A 21,054-nucleotide genomic window follows, 5' to 3' on the forward strand; every position below is an offset into this window, starting at 1 on the left:
AATTTCTAGGTAGAACAAAAAGCTATGATCTTGTAGTCCCATCCTCTCCTTCCCTTTCATAACATATCCTGATAGACATATAAAGAACAGAAAAAAGAAAAACAAGAAGACAATATATTTTTTCATCATAGAATCTTGTTCCCAAATAAGAAAAGAACAAATCAGGCAAGGAAAAGCAATAACATAACTTGGATATGGCAAACCCAGAAATGCTGGTTACCATTTTTTTTTTCTGCTTTCAGTTCAAGGAGTTCATCCATTTACACACCCTGGAAATCCCCTCTGCCTCACAGCCAACCAGGAACCCGCTCTGAAACACCAATAGTACCTACCTTCCCTCCTTCCCTGGCAGTGAACACACAGAATATTCAAATCCTTTCACTTGGTGATCCCCAAACAAAATTAAAATATTGCACAGATAAAACTCACTGAAAAAATTTTCAAAAAGTCATTAGAAAGTAAACACTCATTTTTCAAATAAGGGATAGAAAAGTCTTGAAGAAAAATTGAGCACTATATGTAGATAGAACTTAGAGCCCTCAAAAAGAATTCCCAGAGAAAAGCAATTATACAGAGGGCTCCGAAGGCTCTTTTTAAGAATCTTTATAGATTTTCCATTGTTCACCCTAAAAAAGCAACCAATATTACTATCAACCTCCTCAAGTACACCAACAAGCCCTCGGAGAAGCTGTGAGGATGGTATAGGAGTCTGGGCTAGCAATGAGCCTGTCTGGGTTGGCATCTTCTCTGCTAGCCCATCCATTAGCTTATATGACTTTGGTCAAGTCACTTCACATTTCTGGGCCTCTGGTTCCTCAGGTATAAAGTGGGGCTGCCTACTTCAAAGAGCTATTATAAGGACTCAATGAAATTAAATGATTTGATTACAGAAAGTCTATACTACAAAATCCTCTATGTGTACCTTAGGTAAGTAGTAATAGTAGTCTAAATTTTACCAATAGTTTGTCACCATTTATAACTCCTTAAGTTTTAAAACAGGATACCTGCTTTATTTTATTTAAAATAAAATAACTTTCCCTGCTTCCTGTTCCTAACTCAGAAATGGGTTCTTATCTTCATATGGTGGTAGCGTAGATGGGCCCCTATAAGTACCTAACTCCCTCCATATGTGTAAGAAAAGCATGTCTACATTTTATTTGTTCCCAGGTGTTCTGACTCAAAGGCCAAAAAGCCCAGTTAGCCCACACCCCTCACAAGGGCTCTAGATTGAGACTAGGTCCACTGCCCTTGCAGTACACATGTATAAATTATTCATAAATTAAGTGTTCTCCATTAGGGATTGCCTACAGTGCATTCTTGTAGATTACTTTATGCTTTACAATGTGTATATATCTTCTGATTCTATCTCAAAACAACCCTGTGAGAAAAACAGATGTAGAGGGAAAAAAGACCCAAGTAAATGACTACCGAAGAAATACAGAACCTCTATTTCTGACTCCTAAACTCATCACTACACTGAGCTGAAGAAGCTATTTCTTTTGTTCATACAGCAAACAATTTATCAGTTGTATCTGCAAAAGCTATCAAAGTTCAAAATTTTCTCATAGTAATTTAGCTGACTTTACTATCATCCATACTCATTATTGCTAATTAAAAAAGAAAATGGTTTGTGTTGTCTTTGTTTTCTTTTAATGAAAAAAAATCAAGAATAGAAAAGGGAGAATAGAGAAAGCAAAATTTTAAATTTCTGGAATGTCTAATGCCTAAGTTAAACAATACTAAACCTGACTAATGTTAAGTAAGCATACAGTAAATCTTTGTGCATCACAGTAGTGAAAAATAACCTACTAAAGCTGTCTATGTGGAGGACAGAAAGGAAATGGGAGTGATTTTCCTCTGCAAGAAATCCAAAAGGTGAAAGAGTCAAACAGTAAATGGGAGAGGCAAGAATACTCAGGCAGACATTTTGGGGATATCCTGGGAACACTCATCAGCTCAGATGACGTGTCTTGTACATCTCATCAGTGGTTTTCCCTCTCATGTCTAACTTAACACGAATATTGAATAACTTAAGAGCAACGTAAAACTGGAAGATGAGTCATTCCACAGTAATCAGCGAGATTAAGGGAAATTGTTTTACTGTGAACTTCGACACAGTTTGCATCTGTTTCATCATTCCTGCTAGCAACTACTGCTAATCCATGTTTGCACACCTTTTCTTCTGCTGCCATTAATTAAGCAATAGCAAGCTAAGTGTTAAGCACTTCTCCATCCTCAAAAAACATACATCTAACTAATAATGAAGTAAAATTACTTGTAAGCGTAAACAGCATCAGTAACTGAATCCAACAATCTGGGTTTCAATCCTGGTTCCATGACTTAAACTGTGTGGCCTTGGTTAGTTTCTGAACTTCTCTGAACTTCAGTTTTCTCATCTTTAAGGTATAAAAAATATTGCTTCCTTGAAAGTTATTGTAAAGATTAAATCATATAATTAAATGGTAGCTAGTACATATGAAATGTAAACATTGGGTGACAATGTATAAACAGCAGTATTTACTGCATGCCTACTGGATGCCAAGCATTGTGGAGAATACAAAGGAGGGAGCCACGTCCCCCAAAGAGTTCATCATGTGGTTGAAGAGACAACAGATACTGATATGAAAATTAAGCACTAAAACAAGAACACAAGGTATAGGGTTAATAGCCAAGTGTGTGCCAAGGTTAATAAATGCTACAAATTCAAAAATAAAGATAAACGCAAACTAGAGGTCAACAAAGTCTTCATGACAGAAAAGGGATGTGTGATAAGCCTTAAAGGAAAAACAGGATTTGGAGACAGGTGTACATTTCAGATGAAGGGAAAAAGCAAAAGAAGAAAATACCAAATCAGTCTGGAGCCAGTGAGTAGTCAGTTCTGGCTGAAGCAGATGTTTGAAAACAGTAGCAAGAGAGAGGTAAGGCTTGAAAAGCAGGATGGAGCTAAACTGTGGAGGAGGAGTTACTTTTAGGGTAGGAATAGGAAACTGAAGAAGGTTTTAGGGCAAGGGAATACACTGATTACATTGGTGTTTTGAAAAGGCTGATCTGGCAATAGTGTGAAAAACAAAAAATGGAAGGAGAGTGTAGACACAAGAAAACCAGTTAGGACGTAACACGGAGGTTAAAGTTGAGATGCTAAAAGCCTAGAACAAGGTGGAAGTAGTGGAAATGAAACAGCAGAGGCAGATATGAAAAACACCACATAATAGAAATAGTGACTGACTTAGACACAAAAGCCAAGAGTAAGAGAGAAGTCAAATCAGTTTTAATCTCTTCAGTCTTGGAGGCAAAGTGGAAAGTCACAAAAAGAAACTCAATGGTATGTAATCAGAGGCTAGAAGCCAAGAAGCATTTATGAAGAATTTCAATTTTTGGCACATCAAGTTTGAGTTCATAATGGCACAGTCACATAGAAACGTCTCACAAGCAGTTAGTTACATCGATCTGGCATTTAAGAGTAGCCAGGATTAAAGAAAGCAAATGGGAGTCACTTGGACAACAGAGAACTAAAGCTGAGAAAGAAATCCCATCAGGGGTATCATAAAGGCTCTGGTCCTCTTCCAGGAGAAAAATATGCATCCTCATTGCAGGGAAATGGGTCTTCTCATCTGGTGAGGAGAGGACATGGAGCCCAGGAGAGCCCAATATCATAAAGTACTCTTAAAGGAGGCACAAAGATGGTGTGAGGACTTCATGAACAGTGCTATCAGCTAGGTATAAAAGTCTGTGATGCACCATGAATTAAAACAGGGAAATCCTACCTTCAGTGGACATTGTCACTGCCTGCTCAGTCCCATTACAGACTTTAGGAGTCTAGAGAAACTGTTGAAATATACTGCACTTGTTTCTTCTTTACCTGGCCATTTTTCTGATAAATTTCAGCATCCTTAGCTATATAAACTGGGAATTTAATGTAATTTTATCCTGGATGTATGCATGGTATCTACCTCCTAATCTATAACCCACCTGAAACACTGCACACATATACAAAATTTTACTAAAGTTTCTGGGGATTCAGAATTTCATGGAACAAAATCTAAAAACCACAAGGGTCAATCACAAAACAAGAAATGGAAAATTTATTGTCCTTCGTCTTCCCCCACAAAAAGTAAATTATTATTCCTTTACTTTATAAGGATATTCTACTTTAAATGTTTTACTCCAACACAATAATGACAAAGTAAGAATAAATACATTTGGATTTAAGTACTAGTGTAGTTTCACTGATAACATAGCTGATAGAGACAATGAATGCTATGCTTTAGATCTGATTATTCAGCTCTGCTAGTACTGGAAGTGCTCTGTCAGGTTACTTTGGTACTTAATAATACTCAGCTCCTTACATACAGCAAGTCATTATGTTGTACACCTTAAACTAACACAGTAATATATTGCAATTATATCTCAATAAAACTGGAATAAAATCATAAACATTTAAAAATAATAGTTCTTATTTTCCAATAATCATACAGAGTTTCTCTAATCACAGACACATAGCTTTGCACCATCAACACAGTAGCAAGCAACTTGCGAAAAGAGGTTACTTCAAAAATTTCTCTCTCTAAAGGTCTGGCCTATCTTCAGATGTAGTACAAGCCCCTAGATATATTTTGAAAAAATGAACACAGTTATTAGGCCATGAGATATTGACAATGACTGCAGAAATGATATTAATTTATGATAAAGCCTTTCACCTTTCACTTAATGTTTAATAGCTCCTGAGCATTTACTCTACTAGTAAGTTCTTTTCACTTCCCAGTGACACTGCGCCTGGGCACAGTACATGATATGGCCTTATATTATTTTCCTGAAAAGTATCCTCTGCTCATTTTTCTCATCTTGGAGAATTTTACAGGTTAAATAACCAGTTCAACCAAAATGACAAGCATTTATACAGTATGAATCTGAAAAAGAAATACAGTGTTGTTATTAATATAGCAGAATGCAATTTCACCATTCATGGTTTCTTAGTCAGTTTGCAAAGAATGACCCTGTTCAGTGGTCCATCAAGAGGGATGCCTGCCTTTGAGACGATCCAAGTTATCTAATTCAAATCATCGAGGCAAATTCACCACTGGCACAAACCAAGTGAACTAAAAAAAAAAAAAACAAAAAACTAGTGTTTAAATCAGCTGTGTAGGTAGCCCAATCCATACACATTCCACATTTCCAGTTGTAAGTACCCCCAAAAAAAGCCAGCACTCCTGAGTGCAGGAAATCACATTTTACTTCCCTGCAGTTGCTCTGCGAAGCTCAGGAAAATGCAAAAACAAAGAGGAAATACGCCTGGAGATCTTATTAACAAAGAGTGGAAATCCCCTTATTCCACATCTTCCAATCAGCACTGCTGAGGACATTAACTCTCAGGTTCAAATTTCCCTTCCTGGAAGGCCAAACCACACAAGAATTAATCTGCAGTTGCCACCTGCCCTAACGGCAGGGGTACATGCACAATGGAGCATTCCAAATCGCCACCATAGCTGTGGTTTCCACTGCATAATGTATTAACAAGGACAAAATTTTTTTAAATTCCAGAACAAACACTGATAACCTTTTTGCAAAGTGAAAGCTACGTGGTTCAGTAGCAAACCTCTCTCCAGCTCTTGATCTAAATTTAATCTCATGCATTTCATAAATGAAAAAAGAAATATATTACCATGTATAAATAACATGACAAATTTCAGTATTTTAAGAGTATTATTTGATTAAAGAAGGGGACTTTCACTTTCACTGGTGACATTTCTGAACTATTTTCATCTTTTATAATGAATATGTTTGTTTGAGTAAAAATACAGGAAGATGTTACGTCTGCATGAAATTCACTATGGATGAATTTTCTAATCTTCCTCTTCATAACTTCTATCCTGAAAGCATATGCGTATTTATTTAACATGTCACTTTTCTTTAAAAAGACTTTTACCATGGAAATTTCAAACATATACAAAAATAGACAGAATATAATAAATCCCAATGAACCCACAAACTCTATCAGCTGATGGCCAGTCTTGTTTCATATGTAGCCCCATGTATACTCCATCTTCCTTTCCCAGTTATTTTGAAGCACATTTCAAATATCATTTCATCCATAAAGATTTCAGTGTGTGGCTCTAAAATATAAAGTTTTAAAACACAACTCACTAGCATTATTACACCTAAGAAATAATCAACAATAATTTCTTAGTATCTCTGACAATAAATGTTCAGATTTATTTAAATCAGGAATTAAAGGCCCAATACAGGCCATACACTGCAATGGTTGGTATACTATGGGGAAAATGGAAGTTTCTATGGCCAGGATCCTCACCTGACCCTAAACTACCTGATAATGTAACTGGCATACTGCTAGGCTAATGCTTCCACACCCACAGGCAATGAGCCATTATTGACTGAGTCACATATAAAGAGCTCTGCCCAGTGCTCTGGGTGTGGATTACAGATCTGTAGACTGCCAGATGCAGACATGATTTTAGTGCTTGACCTTGTCACCAGAAGAATAAAGCCAGGCAATAAACCCTTTTACCCCAAGACCATTCTGTTGTCATTTCTCAGTCTCACTGAATTCATAGTGAACTTGTCTGGGGCTGAAACCCTCAGGCAAGGCAGTATATCACAAATTGCTTTTGATCTACAGGTCTCTTCCCTTCTTACTTGCTTTCTTGAAATTGGTTTTTTGGAAGAAACTGAGTGTCTGTCTCAGAGTTTCCCATGAACTGGATTTCGGTGATTGCACCCTTAAGGTGTAATATGTCCCCTATATTTCCTATAAACTAGTAGCTGGTTCTAGATGCTTGATTAAAGTTTGACATTTTCATGTACTAAACTCTTAATTTTTCTATTTCTTGTTTCTTGAAACCTTGGGGAAGAAAAACCACTGACCAAGCTTCAAACTATAGATAAAAATTAGTGCTGAATAATAAGGAGATGTCACATGCTCTGCTGAAGACTTTACTTCAAATTTCTACCTTAAGATATTAAGGGAAGACAGTGAGGTACTCTAAAAAAGCTTCACATCACTGAAATCTCAATGATTTGATGCCTTTTTTCCTTTGCAAACCAATGTTGTGCTAGATACAGAGTCTGCCCTTTTATTGATCTAAATCATAACTTCCTATCCTACTGTGCACTGTTTTCAGGGCTCCACCCTCACCTCTGCTCCCTCTAAGAAAAGATGATACTTAACACATAACTGGGTTACCTAATAAGTTAGAAAGGTTTAATATTTCAGAGTTGGAAGGAGCCTTGGAAATCATGTAGTCCAGTCTTCTCTGTTTAAATATGAGGAAACAGAGATTAAGAGTAAAGTAGCCCCCCTTTATCTGCAGAAGACACATTCCTTGACTCCCAGAGGATGACTGAAACCACAGACAGTATCAAACCCTACATGTACCATGATTTTTCTTATACATACATAAATTTATATGCGCAAGGTATAAATTAAGCACAGTAAGAGATTAACAATAATAATAAAACAATTAAAACAATATACTGTAACAGAAGTTACGTGAATGTGGCCTTTCTCAAAATACTTTATTCTACTTATTGTACTGTACTCATCCTTTTCTTGTGATGATGTGAGATGACAAAATGCCTACATGAAGAGCTAAAGTGAGGTGAATAAAATAGGCACTGTGATGTCACATTGAGCTACTACTGACCTTCTGACAGTAAGTCAGAAGAGAATCTTCTGCTTCTAGGTGCAGTTGACTGAAGGTAACTGAAACCGCAGATAAGGGAAGACTACTGCAAGGAAGTAACTCTGCCATGGTTATTATACAGACAATGTTAAATGAGCTAATAGGTGTAAAGTACTCATAATAGTGACTTTATAATAAGCCTTATATAAATATATAAATAGTGACTTATATAATATAGCCTTATATAATAGTGACTTATATAATAAGCCTTATAGAAATGTTTGTTTTTTAAAAAGCATACTTAAAACTAATTAAAATGCAGAATTAATATTTGAAAAGATCTGACCCTCTTCAAGAATACAAATGCTACTCCCTTCTACCTTGCATTTTGGGGGAATAGTGTATTCTAAATATAAGCAAACATTCCAGACAACTGAGGCATGCTCCTTTAAATATCCAGTTTTATTCCATTTTAATCTTTCAAAGTCAAGATAATCTAAGATGAAAATTGTTGTTAGAAATGTACTACACACTTTCCTATGTCAAATGAAGAACACCAAACAGTATCTTATTAAATTTCTTAGTGACCCAGTATTTCATTATGTACATAAGGAAGAGAACTCAGAATTTAGAGATAGACTTGGGTTCTGACCTTAGCTCTGCTACTAACAAACTTGACTTGGCAGAGCGACTTAATCTCTCTGAATCCTAGCAAAAAAGAGACGCTGCTTTCCTTAGAGAATTATCACAAGGATTAAGCATAACAAAGATCCTAGTACAGTGCCTGACACATCGTAAGCATTTACTAATGGGTAACTAATTCAACAAATTGACCATCTATATGCCAAACACTGCTCTAAATTATGGGAATACAACAGTGTTCAAATACAGAAACTCCTACTTTCATGGAGCTTCTATTCTAATATGGAGAAGAGAGAGATAATAAGAGAAATGAGTAATATAGTATGCCAGATGATGAAAAGTGCTCTAGAGAAAAATAAAACAGGGCCAGAAGACAAAGTTCTTAGGTAAGCATGAGGGTATATATGCAATTTTAAATAGGGTGGTCAGGCAGAACCATTCTAAAAAGGTGTATTTAAGAAAAGAGCTGAAGGAGGTAGATGAATAATCATGCAAGTATCTGGAGGAAGAGAAAATAGCAAGTACAAAGGTCCTGAGGCAGGAGCATATCTGGGAGGATCAATCAACACCAAAAGGAGTCCAGTATGGCTAGAATGGGGTAAGATCTGAGAGACTAAAGGGGCCCACATTGCATAGGGCCTACAGGCCACTGTAAAGACTCTTGAGTTTCAACCTGAGTGAGATGGAAAGCTCTTGGAGAGTTTTAAGAGAGGAGTGAGGTGATCTGACACAGATTTAAAAGGATCACTGGCTGAAAACAGGCTTGGGCATTGGGAAACAGGGAGACCAGTTAAGAGGATATTTGCAATTGCCTAGTCTAGAGATGATGGTGGCTTAGATCAAAAAGTGGTAGTAGTGAAGGTGATGAGATGTGGTCAGATATGCTTTGAAAGAATTCAACAGGATTTTCTGACAGATTGGAGGTGGGGTATGAAGGAAAGAGGGCAATCAAGGATGGCTGATATTTCTGGTATCTGAATAAACAGGAGAAAGCTGCATTTATTAAAAGAAGAAAAAAATGCAAGAGGGGCAGCTTAATAAAGAACAGGAGTTAGGAGGTACAGAGAATGGAGTAGACCTTGGCCCTTAATTCTCAACATCTTGGCTGCTGCCCTTTCACATTGATAGTTTTCTCTTTCCACAAAAATAAACTGTCAGTCTTCAGTACAACTGTGCAATTACTTCTATCACACTGCTTTATTCTCTAGGGAGACCAAATGAAAAGGCAATAAAAATGGCTATGTTTTGAAAGCATCAAACGAAAAACTGAATCAGAAACCTATGGCAGCATTTTCTAAGTTAAAAGAAAACTAAAAGTGTGGTCACTCTGAGTAGTGCCTCACTTTGAACACACTTTCTAAAACTTCATTTGTAAGAAGGTTATTTAGAACTCACAATACTTTCCCCATAAATACATATTTAGAGAAAATGACTTAGTTTCCATGCCAAACTATATATAATGGGGCTAAATTATAACAATAATAGAACCAACCTGAATCTGAGGGTGAAAAGATAACAGGGTATAAATAAGACCAGACTTTCTTGCCTTTGGCCTAAGAAAAAAAGAAGTCAAGTTTCTCCTTTCCATGCTCCCACTTTGTTCAAATTTCCTAAATAAATGAAAGGTACCCTTATCCTTCTGCCTCTTACCTGGTATCTACATGAAACCTTCCATTCTAGCACCCCCCTCAGATCTGCCTCACAAAATGCTCTCCACATCTAAAAATCATCCACCCGACTATAAAACAGCAGCAACCAAACACCCACACCCACTTGTCATTCCCTTGTAGAACACAACTCAATTAGGCATCAGGAGGAAATGCACTGCTTCAAACTAATTCTCACAAAAATGACTGGATCCCAGCTGGTGAAACTTCAGTAAGTGCTCTAGGAGAGAAAATGAAGAAGAATGAAGTAATAATGGAAATATTTGACGCTGAGAAGGCCCCTGAAAGGAGTCAGCCTGCTTCTCTTTTTATGTTTTGACCCTTCCTGTACTCCTGAACTCATTGATTTTTCTTAAAGTTTCACCACAATTCTTGCACCAACACACCCGGAAGATCCAAAGATCACATGCCTACTTTCCAGTTTTCAGTTGTGGAGTTACAAAAGAGGGAATGGGGAATAGCATTAGTGATCAATTACATACGCATGGGCAAAATGTTCGTAAATTGAGGACTATGTTCATTAGTGAGCTTTTATAAATAAAGACTTCAAAACACATGGTTTTAGAACTATAGTTTACAGATAACTAATTCACTTTCTCAGTTTTTGTTGTTTTGTTTTTAACTACAAAACCCCCAAAGTTTGCCATTTACCACTCAACATTTTTTTTATCTGGGGAAAAACCTCATAGCTCATCTTAAAGATAACCAGAGCTTCAAACCTAGAGATGAGAGTGGAAGGCTCTGAAGACCGTGCGTGAGGAAGAGCTCAGTTCACATCTCTCAATCTGCAGCTGCCACTCTCAAATTTAAAAAAAAAACAAAAACCTATATTAGATCAGTACTTATACTGACATTTCATTTGGGACACACGTGCCGTCTTAAATCTATACAGAGATACACCAGAAGGCCTCCTTTCTGTCAATTAACAGAAGAGATATTATCAAGCAGAACAAATGGTTTGATTTAAACTTAACCCTAAAAACTCAATTAAATATACTACAGGAAATGTGCCTTCCTCCAATTTGGTTTTTAGAAAACTAAATCCCAAGTTGTTAAAGTTTTATTTAAGTCATTCTAAATCACAGGATTATGGGGGAGTGCTATTATAATTAAAGTTTCATTAAAAGCTCAAAAGAAAGTTTCATTAAAAGTTTAAAATAGGAGGACCATGATGTGTCTTTCTTTAGAGTTGTCTATTTTGACTGGAATATATAATTAATAAATATTTTTATGATTAGAAAAAAAAATTCCATTTTGAAAAGTGAAAGATGATGAAATAATCTCGATAAGAACTAAAAGAGAATAGAAGAAACTAAATGGAAGATATGTTGAGTAATGGGAGTGTTGTCCAACTTCATTTGTCAATATGTTTGTATAATCAAATTGAGGAAAAGAACTTTTACTTAACATATTTGAAGAGAAAAAATAAACTACATCTAAAGCAGAATATTTTAAAGCAGTAGTTCTTAAACTGTGATTCAAGGGCCCCCAGGCATCCCAAGAAACCCTTTCAGGGGACCTGTAAGGTTAAAAACTATTTTTATAATAATACTAAGATGTTAGCTGTCTTTTCACTCTCATGTGCTCACAAGTATGCAGTGGCATTTCGGTGCAAATAACCACAATTTTCTGAAATGCCAATAAAACGCTCTCACCTTTTCTAACTATGTTATCTCTAAGAGCCTCCAGTTTTTTCATATGCTTCAACCAAAATAACATATCACAACAGAAGCAGATAGAAAATTCAGCTGTCTTCTGTTAAGCCATGCAATTGACAAGATTTGTAACTATGTGAGACAATGCCTCTCTTGTTTTGGATGATAAAGCTATTATTGAGGAAAATATACATTATTACATAACAATAGTTTTTATGTTGCTATTTTTAATAAATTATTTTATAAAAATTAATTTAATAAATTATTTTTATAATTTTAATATTTTTATATTTTTGATAAATTAATACATATTTTTTAAAGTTCACAGTTTAAATTTCTAATCCAATAGTCATCATTAGATATAATCACATATAAACAAAAGTTCTCAGGAGTCCTTAATTTTTAAGAATGTAAAAGGATCTTGAGACTAAAATGTTTGAGAATTGTTGTTCTAAAGTATTTCTTACTCTACAAGAAAAATATCAATTTACAAAGGAATACTTTTTAAGAGAAACAAAGCTGCTTCATTGAATTTGTAAATTGTTAGACAATTGATTAAACTCAGATTTGCTTTACCATAATCTGAGGAGCTAGGGAAGAACAGGTGGGAACATAAATGAAGTAAGAGTGACCATGAATCAATAATCATTGAGCTCAGGTTCATTATACTAGTCTCTCTGCTTTTGCATGTGTTTGAAATTTTCCCTAACAAGAAGATTAAGAACTGAACTTGAGCAGTTGACTATGAAACAACAAAAGAAACTGTAATGGAATGTTATTGTAAAGAATAAAACATGTTAAGAGGAAAAAAATCTTATTAATATTTAACACTATCCACACATAGCTCCAAATTCACTTTTTGATCTTCACTAATGTCCTCTCAATTTCAAGTAGATAAATCAGGTACATACATGCATGTTATCTGGAGTTCTGCTTTGTTCACTTAAGATTCACATATATAGTTCCCATCTTTATCTACCAGCACTTACCTGAAAACTTGACTTAAACAAATGACGCAGATATCTTTCAGTTTAATAATAAAAGTTCACCAAATCCTTTAACCTGATTGACCTGGCTATAGAAATTAAAATAATTTTTACATGTTACACTACTGCCATCTGCTGGCTGTGATGTCAAAGCACAGTAAACAAAACAGAAGAAAAACTAAAAATTTAACTACAAGGTTTTCTCCCCAAATTATCCAGTAGGAAAGAAGCTGCCATACATACATTAGGGTTCTTCAAAATCTAACATTAAAGAGAGTGGTTCTTAATCCTAGCTGCACTTTAAAATCATCTGGAAGTTTCTGAAAATTCTGATGTCTAGGCTCCAAACCAGATCAATTAAATCAGAATCTCTGTTTTATAAAAATGAAAAGCAAGCCACAGACTGAGAGAGAGCATTTGCAGAAGATATATCTGACATATGACTTGTATCTAGAATATATAAACAACTCTTACAACACAGTAACCACCACCCAATTTTTTATATAGGCAAGAGATCTGAACACTTAACCAAAGAAGATATATGGATGGCAATTAAGCACATAAAAAGATGCTCAACATAAGTTGCTAGGAAAATGTAAATTAAGACCACAATGAGATATTAATTCACATCCATTAGGATGGCTGAAAGTAAAGATGACTGATCATATTAAGTGTGGGCCCCAAACTAGTCTAACAAATAACTAAGGTTGAGAACCACTTTATTGGAGGGTGCCATCTTACTTATTCTGAACAAAAGAGTTCTATTTGGTGAAAAATATAAGCTTAAAACAACTCAGATAATGCTTATTTTATATGCTAATGGAGGTTAGCTGACATCAAATTTTTTTTAAGTAGAGAAAGAAATTCAACATGGATTTAATACTTACTCCTTGGTTTATACCTCACATTCCCAAATTACAAGCAAGTTTTACAAAGCACTACTGAGGGCAGTTCCAGCTATGTGCCCCGAATACAAAATAATTTAAAATGCTTAATATATAGTTTTAAAACGTATTTGCAATGAATGGTGTTATGAACAGAATTGTGGCCACCTCCAAACCCAGATGTTGAAAATTCTAATCCCCACTATCTCAGGCTGTGACTGTATTTAGAGATAAGGCCTTTAAAGAGGTGATTAAGGTAAAATGAGGTCATATGGATGGGCCTTATTTGGATCTGATTGGCATCCTCATATGAAAAGGAAATCTGAACACACAGACACCAAGGAAGCTGGAGCACAGAGGAAGGATATACGAGGACATTTGCAAGGCAAGAAGAGGAGCCACAGGAGAAACCAAACCTGCTAACACACTGAACCTGGACTTCTCTAGCCTCCAAAAATTCAAAATAAATTTGTTGTTTAAACCAATGAATCTGTGGCACTTTGTTATGGCAGTCCTAGCAAATTAGTACAAATGCTGTGACAACCCACAAGATGAAAATGTAGGGGGAAATGACATTCTGGAGCTGAGCTTTGCCCTGGGGCACATGCCACACTCTAAGAGCCCAACACTGGATCTGGCCAGGGCTTGGAACGGCTCTTACCCTGGAATTGTAGTCTCAAATATTTCACCTGCTCTCTCACCTCAGTCTCCCAGTTTTCATTCCCTTACTCCCACTATACCTTTTCTTCTACCCCTCATTGAGACTACCAGCCCCTTGAGCCCTCCTGGACAGTGCCTTCCTTCCTTGCCATGGCAATCATGTGAACTAGTCTGTCAGAAACACCCTCTCTTGCTCCGAATCATGTTACCATATCTAGCCAACAAAAGCCGACATCTGAACCAATGCTATATTTTGTCTTCACTACTACCACTCCAGGTGTGCCAAGCACTGTCAGAGAAATACTAACTCACACATTCACGCACAGTAATGTCTACAAATTCAACGATTCAAATCTCATTACCCACTCCTTGCCACAATAATCCTGCCTTGAGTGAGCATCTCTGCCATTCCTCTCAAGAACCATTCCAAGTTTTCCTCACTCTCTGGTATTGACTGGACTCCCATCTAGTGCTGATTAGACTCTCCACTGACTCCCATCTCTCACCTCACATGCCATTTAATATAACATGTCATTTCCCTCAACCTTCTCTCCTCCTACCTATATGCTTATCTCTATCTCACTTTCTTTTCTACCATCTCAAATGAGCTTTCTCTCATTTTTAATCTCCCCATTTGTGCTGTCTGGCAACCTCTCCTACTTTTGAAACTTGCTCTTTGTTAATCCATTCTCTCTCCAACCTGACCTGCTTATTCAGTATTTTTTATCTTCATGGACACCCTTTCTTCATCCTATGAACGTGCGTAAGTCTCTCCCACCTCCTGACAGCCTCCCTTGGCTCCTACCACGCTCTAGCCACCACTATCCCATTTCTTTTATTATTACTTTCATCTGAACTTCTTAAAAAAAGAGTTTACACTCAATGTGTGTTCACTCAGCTCCTTATAACCTGTGATTTTGGCCCCCAATGTATTTTTGAAACTGCTCTTCCTAAGGTGATCAGTGTCTTACTTTGTTCTTAAGTAGTACATTCTCTCTTAACATGACATAGGACCAAGGAGAAAGGAGAGGTCCTGTCCTCGTCTCCACTGCTCCTTCGAAATCACTACTTCTCCACTCCCCACCTCAACTAAGGCTTATGATATTATATTCACCTATACCATGAGGCAGCACATTTTTCTGTAAAGGGCCAGATGGTAAAGAGTTTAAGTTTTGTGGGCCGCATGGCCTTTTTTGTGCCCACCCAACTCTGCAGGGCAAAAGCAGCCATGACCAATGCATAAATGAATGAATGCAACTGTGTTTCAATAAAATTTGATTTACAAAAACAAGTGGCAGACTGGACTTGTTCCGTGAGCCAGTTTGCTGAATTCTCCACTTTGCTATCACCTTGTGTCATCCCAGGTACCTCTACATTTATCAAGAATTTGGCACCTGACTCATAGTCTTCATCACCAACCTAAGTGGCAAAGCACAATGTCTGACTCCTGGTAAATATTCCATAAATGTGATTATAATTATTACTTTTAAAAATTATCATATAAACACTCTCAATAGCTCTGTGGATGGCCATCCGACACTCAGTTTTATCATCTCCTTAACTCTCATGCCCTGGACTTTGTCTCTATGTGCTCAGAGAGAGCACTCTCTCTGAAATCTAAACTAATATACACTGATCTGAAGTCTCCTGACTCTCACTCACTCCCTTTATGCTTGTCTTCAGCCTCAATGAGCCTTTAGTCCCCTTTTATCTGTACTGTTTCCTATTCATGTGCTCTCATCCCTCTTTATTTCCTTCCTATCAACCTTGATCTCGTGGTCCATTGACTGACTGAGCCATCCTCTAACCTACACCCTCAACTCCTGGTTTCCCTTTTCCCTCAATTGTACCAAACTAGCAAAATCCCATACCATCCTATCCACCTGCCTTCTCTGTTCCTGTACCTGGATGGCCCAGGACTGCTCAAACTGTTCACAGATCAAAGTCACTATGAACTTAGGCTCTCGGACCTCAGCTGGGGCTTCAGCACCACCCAGCAATACGTTCCCCAATCCTCCCACAAGATAATCTGAACTTTAAAGGCTTACAATTCTCCTCAAGGTTCCTTAGGCTATCATACCTTCTCTCACCTTCAAATGACTCATTTGCCTTGGGCTCTTCAGAGAAATCAGATGTCTGAATAAATGCTAAACTCTTTGTTGGACCTATACAATTAACTTGTCCACTATCCTTAATTCCTCCCCTCTAGGCCCAGGAAGACTGGTTCTTCTTCAATCTACCAGCAGTGCTCTGGGTCCATCCATGTCCCTTCTGCCCCACCAATATTACAAAAGCTAAATCCTGAACCAATCCAGTCATATGCCTTTCTCCACTGCTCTTTAAACATGGATATGTTTCTTATCCTCAGCTTCCCCATCTTCAAAATGGTGATATCCTTGCAAAATTGTTGTGTGTTATGAATATAGCAGGCCTAGAAGTACCTGACATGGTAATCATTCAATAAATGGTAGCAACTGTTATTATTATGTTAATAGCTTAAAAATTGAAAGACAGGTAACAAGAAACGGGACATAGGATGGGAGAGCTCTAGGGTGAAAAGAGGATACCTAGAAACAGAAAAGGAGTAAATAATTTCTCTTGCCATAAAACATCCCAATCCTTCTGTGAATATAGTCAGTTGCTTTGCAAATTACGGTAATTAAATATATGACCACTCTTTGCTCTTCTCACTAGAGTCTGGAGCCTGGAACTCCTCTTACAGTGTAACACTTTCCAAGGGGGAGATTTGCTCTGGATTCTAAGTCTTAGCAAAGAAAACTAAACAAAATCTTCCTTCTATTAATCTAGAATTAAAGTGATACCTATTAAAAAAGAAATTATAGCAGTGTTTGGCCCCTGATAATGTTAAAGTAGTCAATAAGTGATTCCATGGCTGGAGCAGGAGCATTTTAATGTGAGAACCTGGGACATCTTGTGCCGAAATCACAGAAGTGCTCAAAAGTGAATGGGGGGAAAGATCAAAAAGTGAATTTGGGAAAGAGGGGGAAATGTCAAAAAGACACTGGAACTGGCTTGAGAGGCCTCCTACAGGTCAAACTTGGGACAATTTGAGCATTAAAAAGAATAATAGTAGTAATGGATCTTAACACAGTTCATTTTTATAAAGTTCTTACATCATATAATAATAATAGTAATAATTATAATTTTAAAAAAGAGAATGAGAAAGAGGGGTAAAGGGAATCCTTTAATAGAACAATGCCAGCTAATAAATGTAGAAGGAATGAAATAATTAGAAAAACACCATTTTTCAGCTCCAAAGGTAGTGATCATCTCCCTGATGCAAAAAACATTGGGTGAAGAGTGAATAGGGACAGCATAGCTGCATAGTCTTGAAGTGTTACTCCACAGATTTCTTCATTTCCAACTACAAAAGGAAATTACAATGGGAAAAAATATACCTTGACAATGAAGCTATCTGGTGGGCACCCTCTTAATCCAGCGATCAATCTTTGTAGCAGCACTAGTGAGAATAACCTGACAGTATGTGGCCACTGTGATGTAGTAAGAAGCTCACAGCACCACTCATGTAGTACACCCAAAAGCTTGAATCAGTAAAGTGAAAACAATCAATCAGCCCACAGTCCTGCTATGCAAAATGCAGTCCAGAATCACATCACCTGGGAGCTTGTATGAAATACAGAATCTCAGGCCCCCCTCTGGACAACTGAGTCATAATTTGCATTTTAACCAGATCAAGTGATTCATAGGTACTAAGCTTGAGAAGCCCTGTACAAGACAACCACCTAGACTTTTCAAAAAATCAGTGTCAGAAAAAACAAAAAGGGCAGGGAAGACTGTTCTGGATTTAGAGACATAACAACCAAATGCACAGAGAATGTTGAATGAATACTGGGACAGAGGAGAAAAATGTTATAAAATGCATTTTGGGGGGAACAACTGGGCAAATTTGCATATGTATTTTTTATTAAACAACACTGAATTAATGTTAAGGTGCTTAAATATGATAATGGTATTTAACTACATAGAATTTTCTTATTCTTAGAAGACACATGCTTAAGTATTTAAAGTAACATGTCAACAACTTACTTTTAAATGGTTCATAAACACACAAAGAGAAGGCACCTGTGGCATAACAACTGGTTACTCTAGATGAACAGTATGCAGGTGTCCATTGTACTGTTCTTTCACTTTTTCTTTAAGTTGAAACTTTTATTTAAAAAGAGTTGGAGGGTGGGAAGAATATTCAATTAGCCCACATAGAAATAGCAAGTCTCTGGTAGCAAACAGCCTGATTCACACAACCTTGTATATATCTTAATACCTACTTCAGAATACATGTAGGGGTTCAATAATGAGAGAAAGGAAATTAATTTATTTAAATCATATTTTGGCTGGCAGAAATTCCTAAGGCATTGAGAGCTACTACAACCAGGTGGCTGTCAGGCATATGTCAGAACTATGGATTGTCACTAACTTTTCATTCAGTGAGAGGCAGTAAAGTGTAATGGCAAAGGTTTTAGGGTCAGTCTGAACTAGATTGTATTAACAAGGTGTCCTTGGGCAGAGTTCATCTCCCAAAGTCTTAAGCATTCTATCTGTAAAACAGAAATAAAATAGTACCTTACAGCATGGTTGTAAGGATTAAATGAGGTACAAGATAGTGAATGAAAAGAACTTAGCATCACTTAATAAATGTTAACTAGATTTTTATCAAGGAAGTCAGCTAAAAAGTGTTCCATAAAATGGAGATATGGTTTTTGTGGGTCAGATTTTGACTTTATCCTGAGAATTAAAGATCTTCATATGATCTAGAGGCATTTTCTGACAATTATAAATCTAGGTAAGAAGACTAAACAATTTTTACTTCTTTTTTTCAATCTGCTACCTTGAAGAAAAAGCATTCAGTGTGATGGACAACCTTTCTCCAAAGATGATGCTTCCCCAAGGTGAAAGCAGTTTACTTCTTCAACTAAAGTACTAAAAGATAATAAACTATTAAAAATGACTTTGAAAATCAAATTAAATACTAAGAAAACTTGGAAATTAGTTTGTAAGTTACCTTAAACTCTCTTGACTAGAAAAGCTGTGAGAAACCATAATGTTTTCATGGGAGTTTACTGAATAGTTTTCAGGAAGCACTTAAAGCACAAATAAGCATCATATCTTTTTGGCTTGAGTGCACTTGTGCCCAGATGAAATAGGATTGACTCCACTAGATGGATGATAGCCTAACCCCATTATTCTATCAAATTCTAAAGCAGTATCTCCTAAAGGTTGGCAACTATGCCAGCAGGCCAAATCCAACCCACTGCTTCTTTTCATGAATATAGTTCTACTAGAACACAGCCATGCTCATTCATTAATGTATTGCCTGTGGCTGTTTCACTATAACATCAGGGTAGAAAAGTTGCAAGAAACCATACAACCCACAAAACCTAAAATATTTACTATCTGGTCATTATAGAAATCCAAGAATGAAATAAAACCTGTACTAGACTCACCTGGGGTGTCGTCTTTTTGTACTGGTCACCTCCCTCTATCACATCCCTCATGATTTTTTCCTTGAGAAATTCGTACTCTTCTCGACTCAGGTGAATAGACTCTATGGTTTTTCCACAGCTCAAACACTGACCACTATAATTAAAATTATTTGTGTTAAATAGTGTTCTGGAAAAGAACTTTTTCTAAAATGAATACTACTAGAACACGAGGAAATTGAAAAGTAATTTAAAAAGAACATTATAAGTCTTATAGTTATTACATGCACCCGATTTTTTGTAAACCTGATAACAGCACACATTAGTGTGCCAGAAAACTCCAAAGAGTAGACTACTGGGCATCCAGATAAGTTTTTAAAGTCATTCCTAAAATACAACTGGGTCCCTAATCTCTAAGGGAAAACATCTCTAAGGCTTCATACCAGGGTCAGAGCACCCAAAGGAAAAACATTTTGAGCACTGCAAATTCTCCATATGCAAAACATAGCTTTTATCTTGAGTACCTTAACTTTTAACTGTCCTATCTCTAAGGAATTCTTAAAAAAATTTTTAATCAGTAACAACAAAACCTACTAAACCTGAATCAAGCAAGTTAAAAATAAACTATTGCCCTTTACCTTTTGTGGATTGTTGTAAATCGTCCTTTCCATTGTTCTCCAGGAACACTATAAAGAAGATTGCAAGACAAAATCATCAGGTCAGATTCTTACTGAATCAAAAAATATTCATTGTATTTAGAAACTAGCAGGCAAGAGCTCTGAAAAGTTCATGCTAGATCCCTAGAAAGGTTCAATGGAGGAGTGGTTGATAAACCGTGACAAGGCTAAGGAGCTGATGTTATAGTATTCTGCATCTCCTTGTCTTTCCTTCAGTGGTCATCCAACACTCAATCTTCAACTCTAAATCTACGTTCACAGGACCCATACAGAAAGCCACTGACAAAAGTCAGATAACCTCTAAATCAAACTCAACTCTAATCTTCCCTATAAAGCTGCAAGGGACTGTTCTTGCCCCCCAGTAACTTCTCTTTTACAGCACTATTATTCAACTGTCAAGTTTTGTATTCCCAATTAGGCTGTGAATGTCTTCTCCACAGATCTTACAACACTAAAACAACTATGATGCCTAGCCTAATTGGAGGCATTCAAAACAACTTGCTCTATTTGCTCAATCAACTTTTCCTTTCTTCTTTCCTCTTACATTTACCACCACAATTCCTATTGGCTCTATTGCCTTGCCTTCTTTCCCCAGTTCTTAATTCAAGGTCTTATCATCTCTTATTCAAACCTACCATTTGCTCCAAACATATGTTTCCAAACTTAATCCCACTCCAATATTTTCTGTTTTAGCAGTTACCTTTCTAAAACTCCACTCCCAACACCAACACTCTTGATAACTGAGTAAAATCCAAAATCTTTGGCATTCAAAGATTTTCACAATCTA

At 36.6% G+C, this 21,054-nt stretch overlaps 1 protein-coding gene across 2 annotated transcripts in view; it reads right to left on the reverse strand.

Annotated features, from left to right (window-relative positions):
• Positions 1-21,054, reverse strand: part of PRORP (protein only RNase P catalytic subunit) — a 160,241-nt gene that overhangs the window by 136,336 nt on the left and 2,851 nt on the right. For both annotated transcript variants that reach the window (XM_036881372.2, XM_036881371.2), the window contains exons 4-5: positions 20,229-20,276; positions 19,615-19,747 (exon numbers count right to left, since the gene is read on the reverse strand). In XM_036881372.2, coding sequence (XP_036737267.1) covers positions 19,615-19,747; positions 20,229-20,276 — 181 coding nt within the window. The remainder of the gene's footprint in view (positions 1-19,614; positions 19,748-20,228; positions 20,277-21,054) is intronic.

Source organism: Manis pentadactyla, chromosome 11 (genome assembly GCF_030020395.1).
Source record: "Manis pentadactyla isolate mManPen7 chromosome 11, mManPen7.hap1, whole genome shotgun sequence".
NCBI classification, from domain to species: Eukaryota; Metazoa; Chordata; class Mammalia; order Pholidota; family Manidae; genus Manis; species Manis pentadactyla.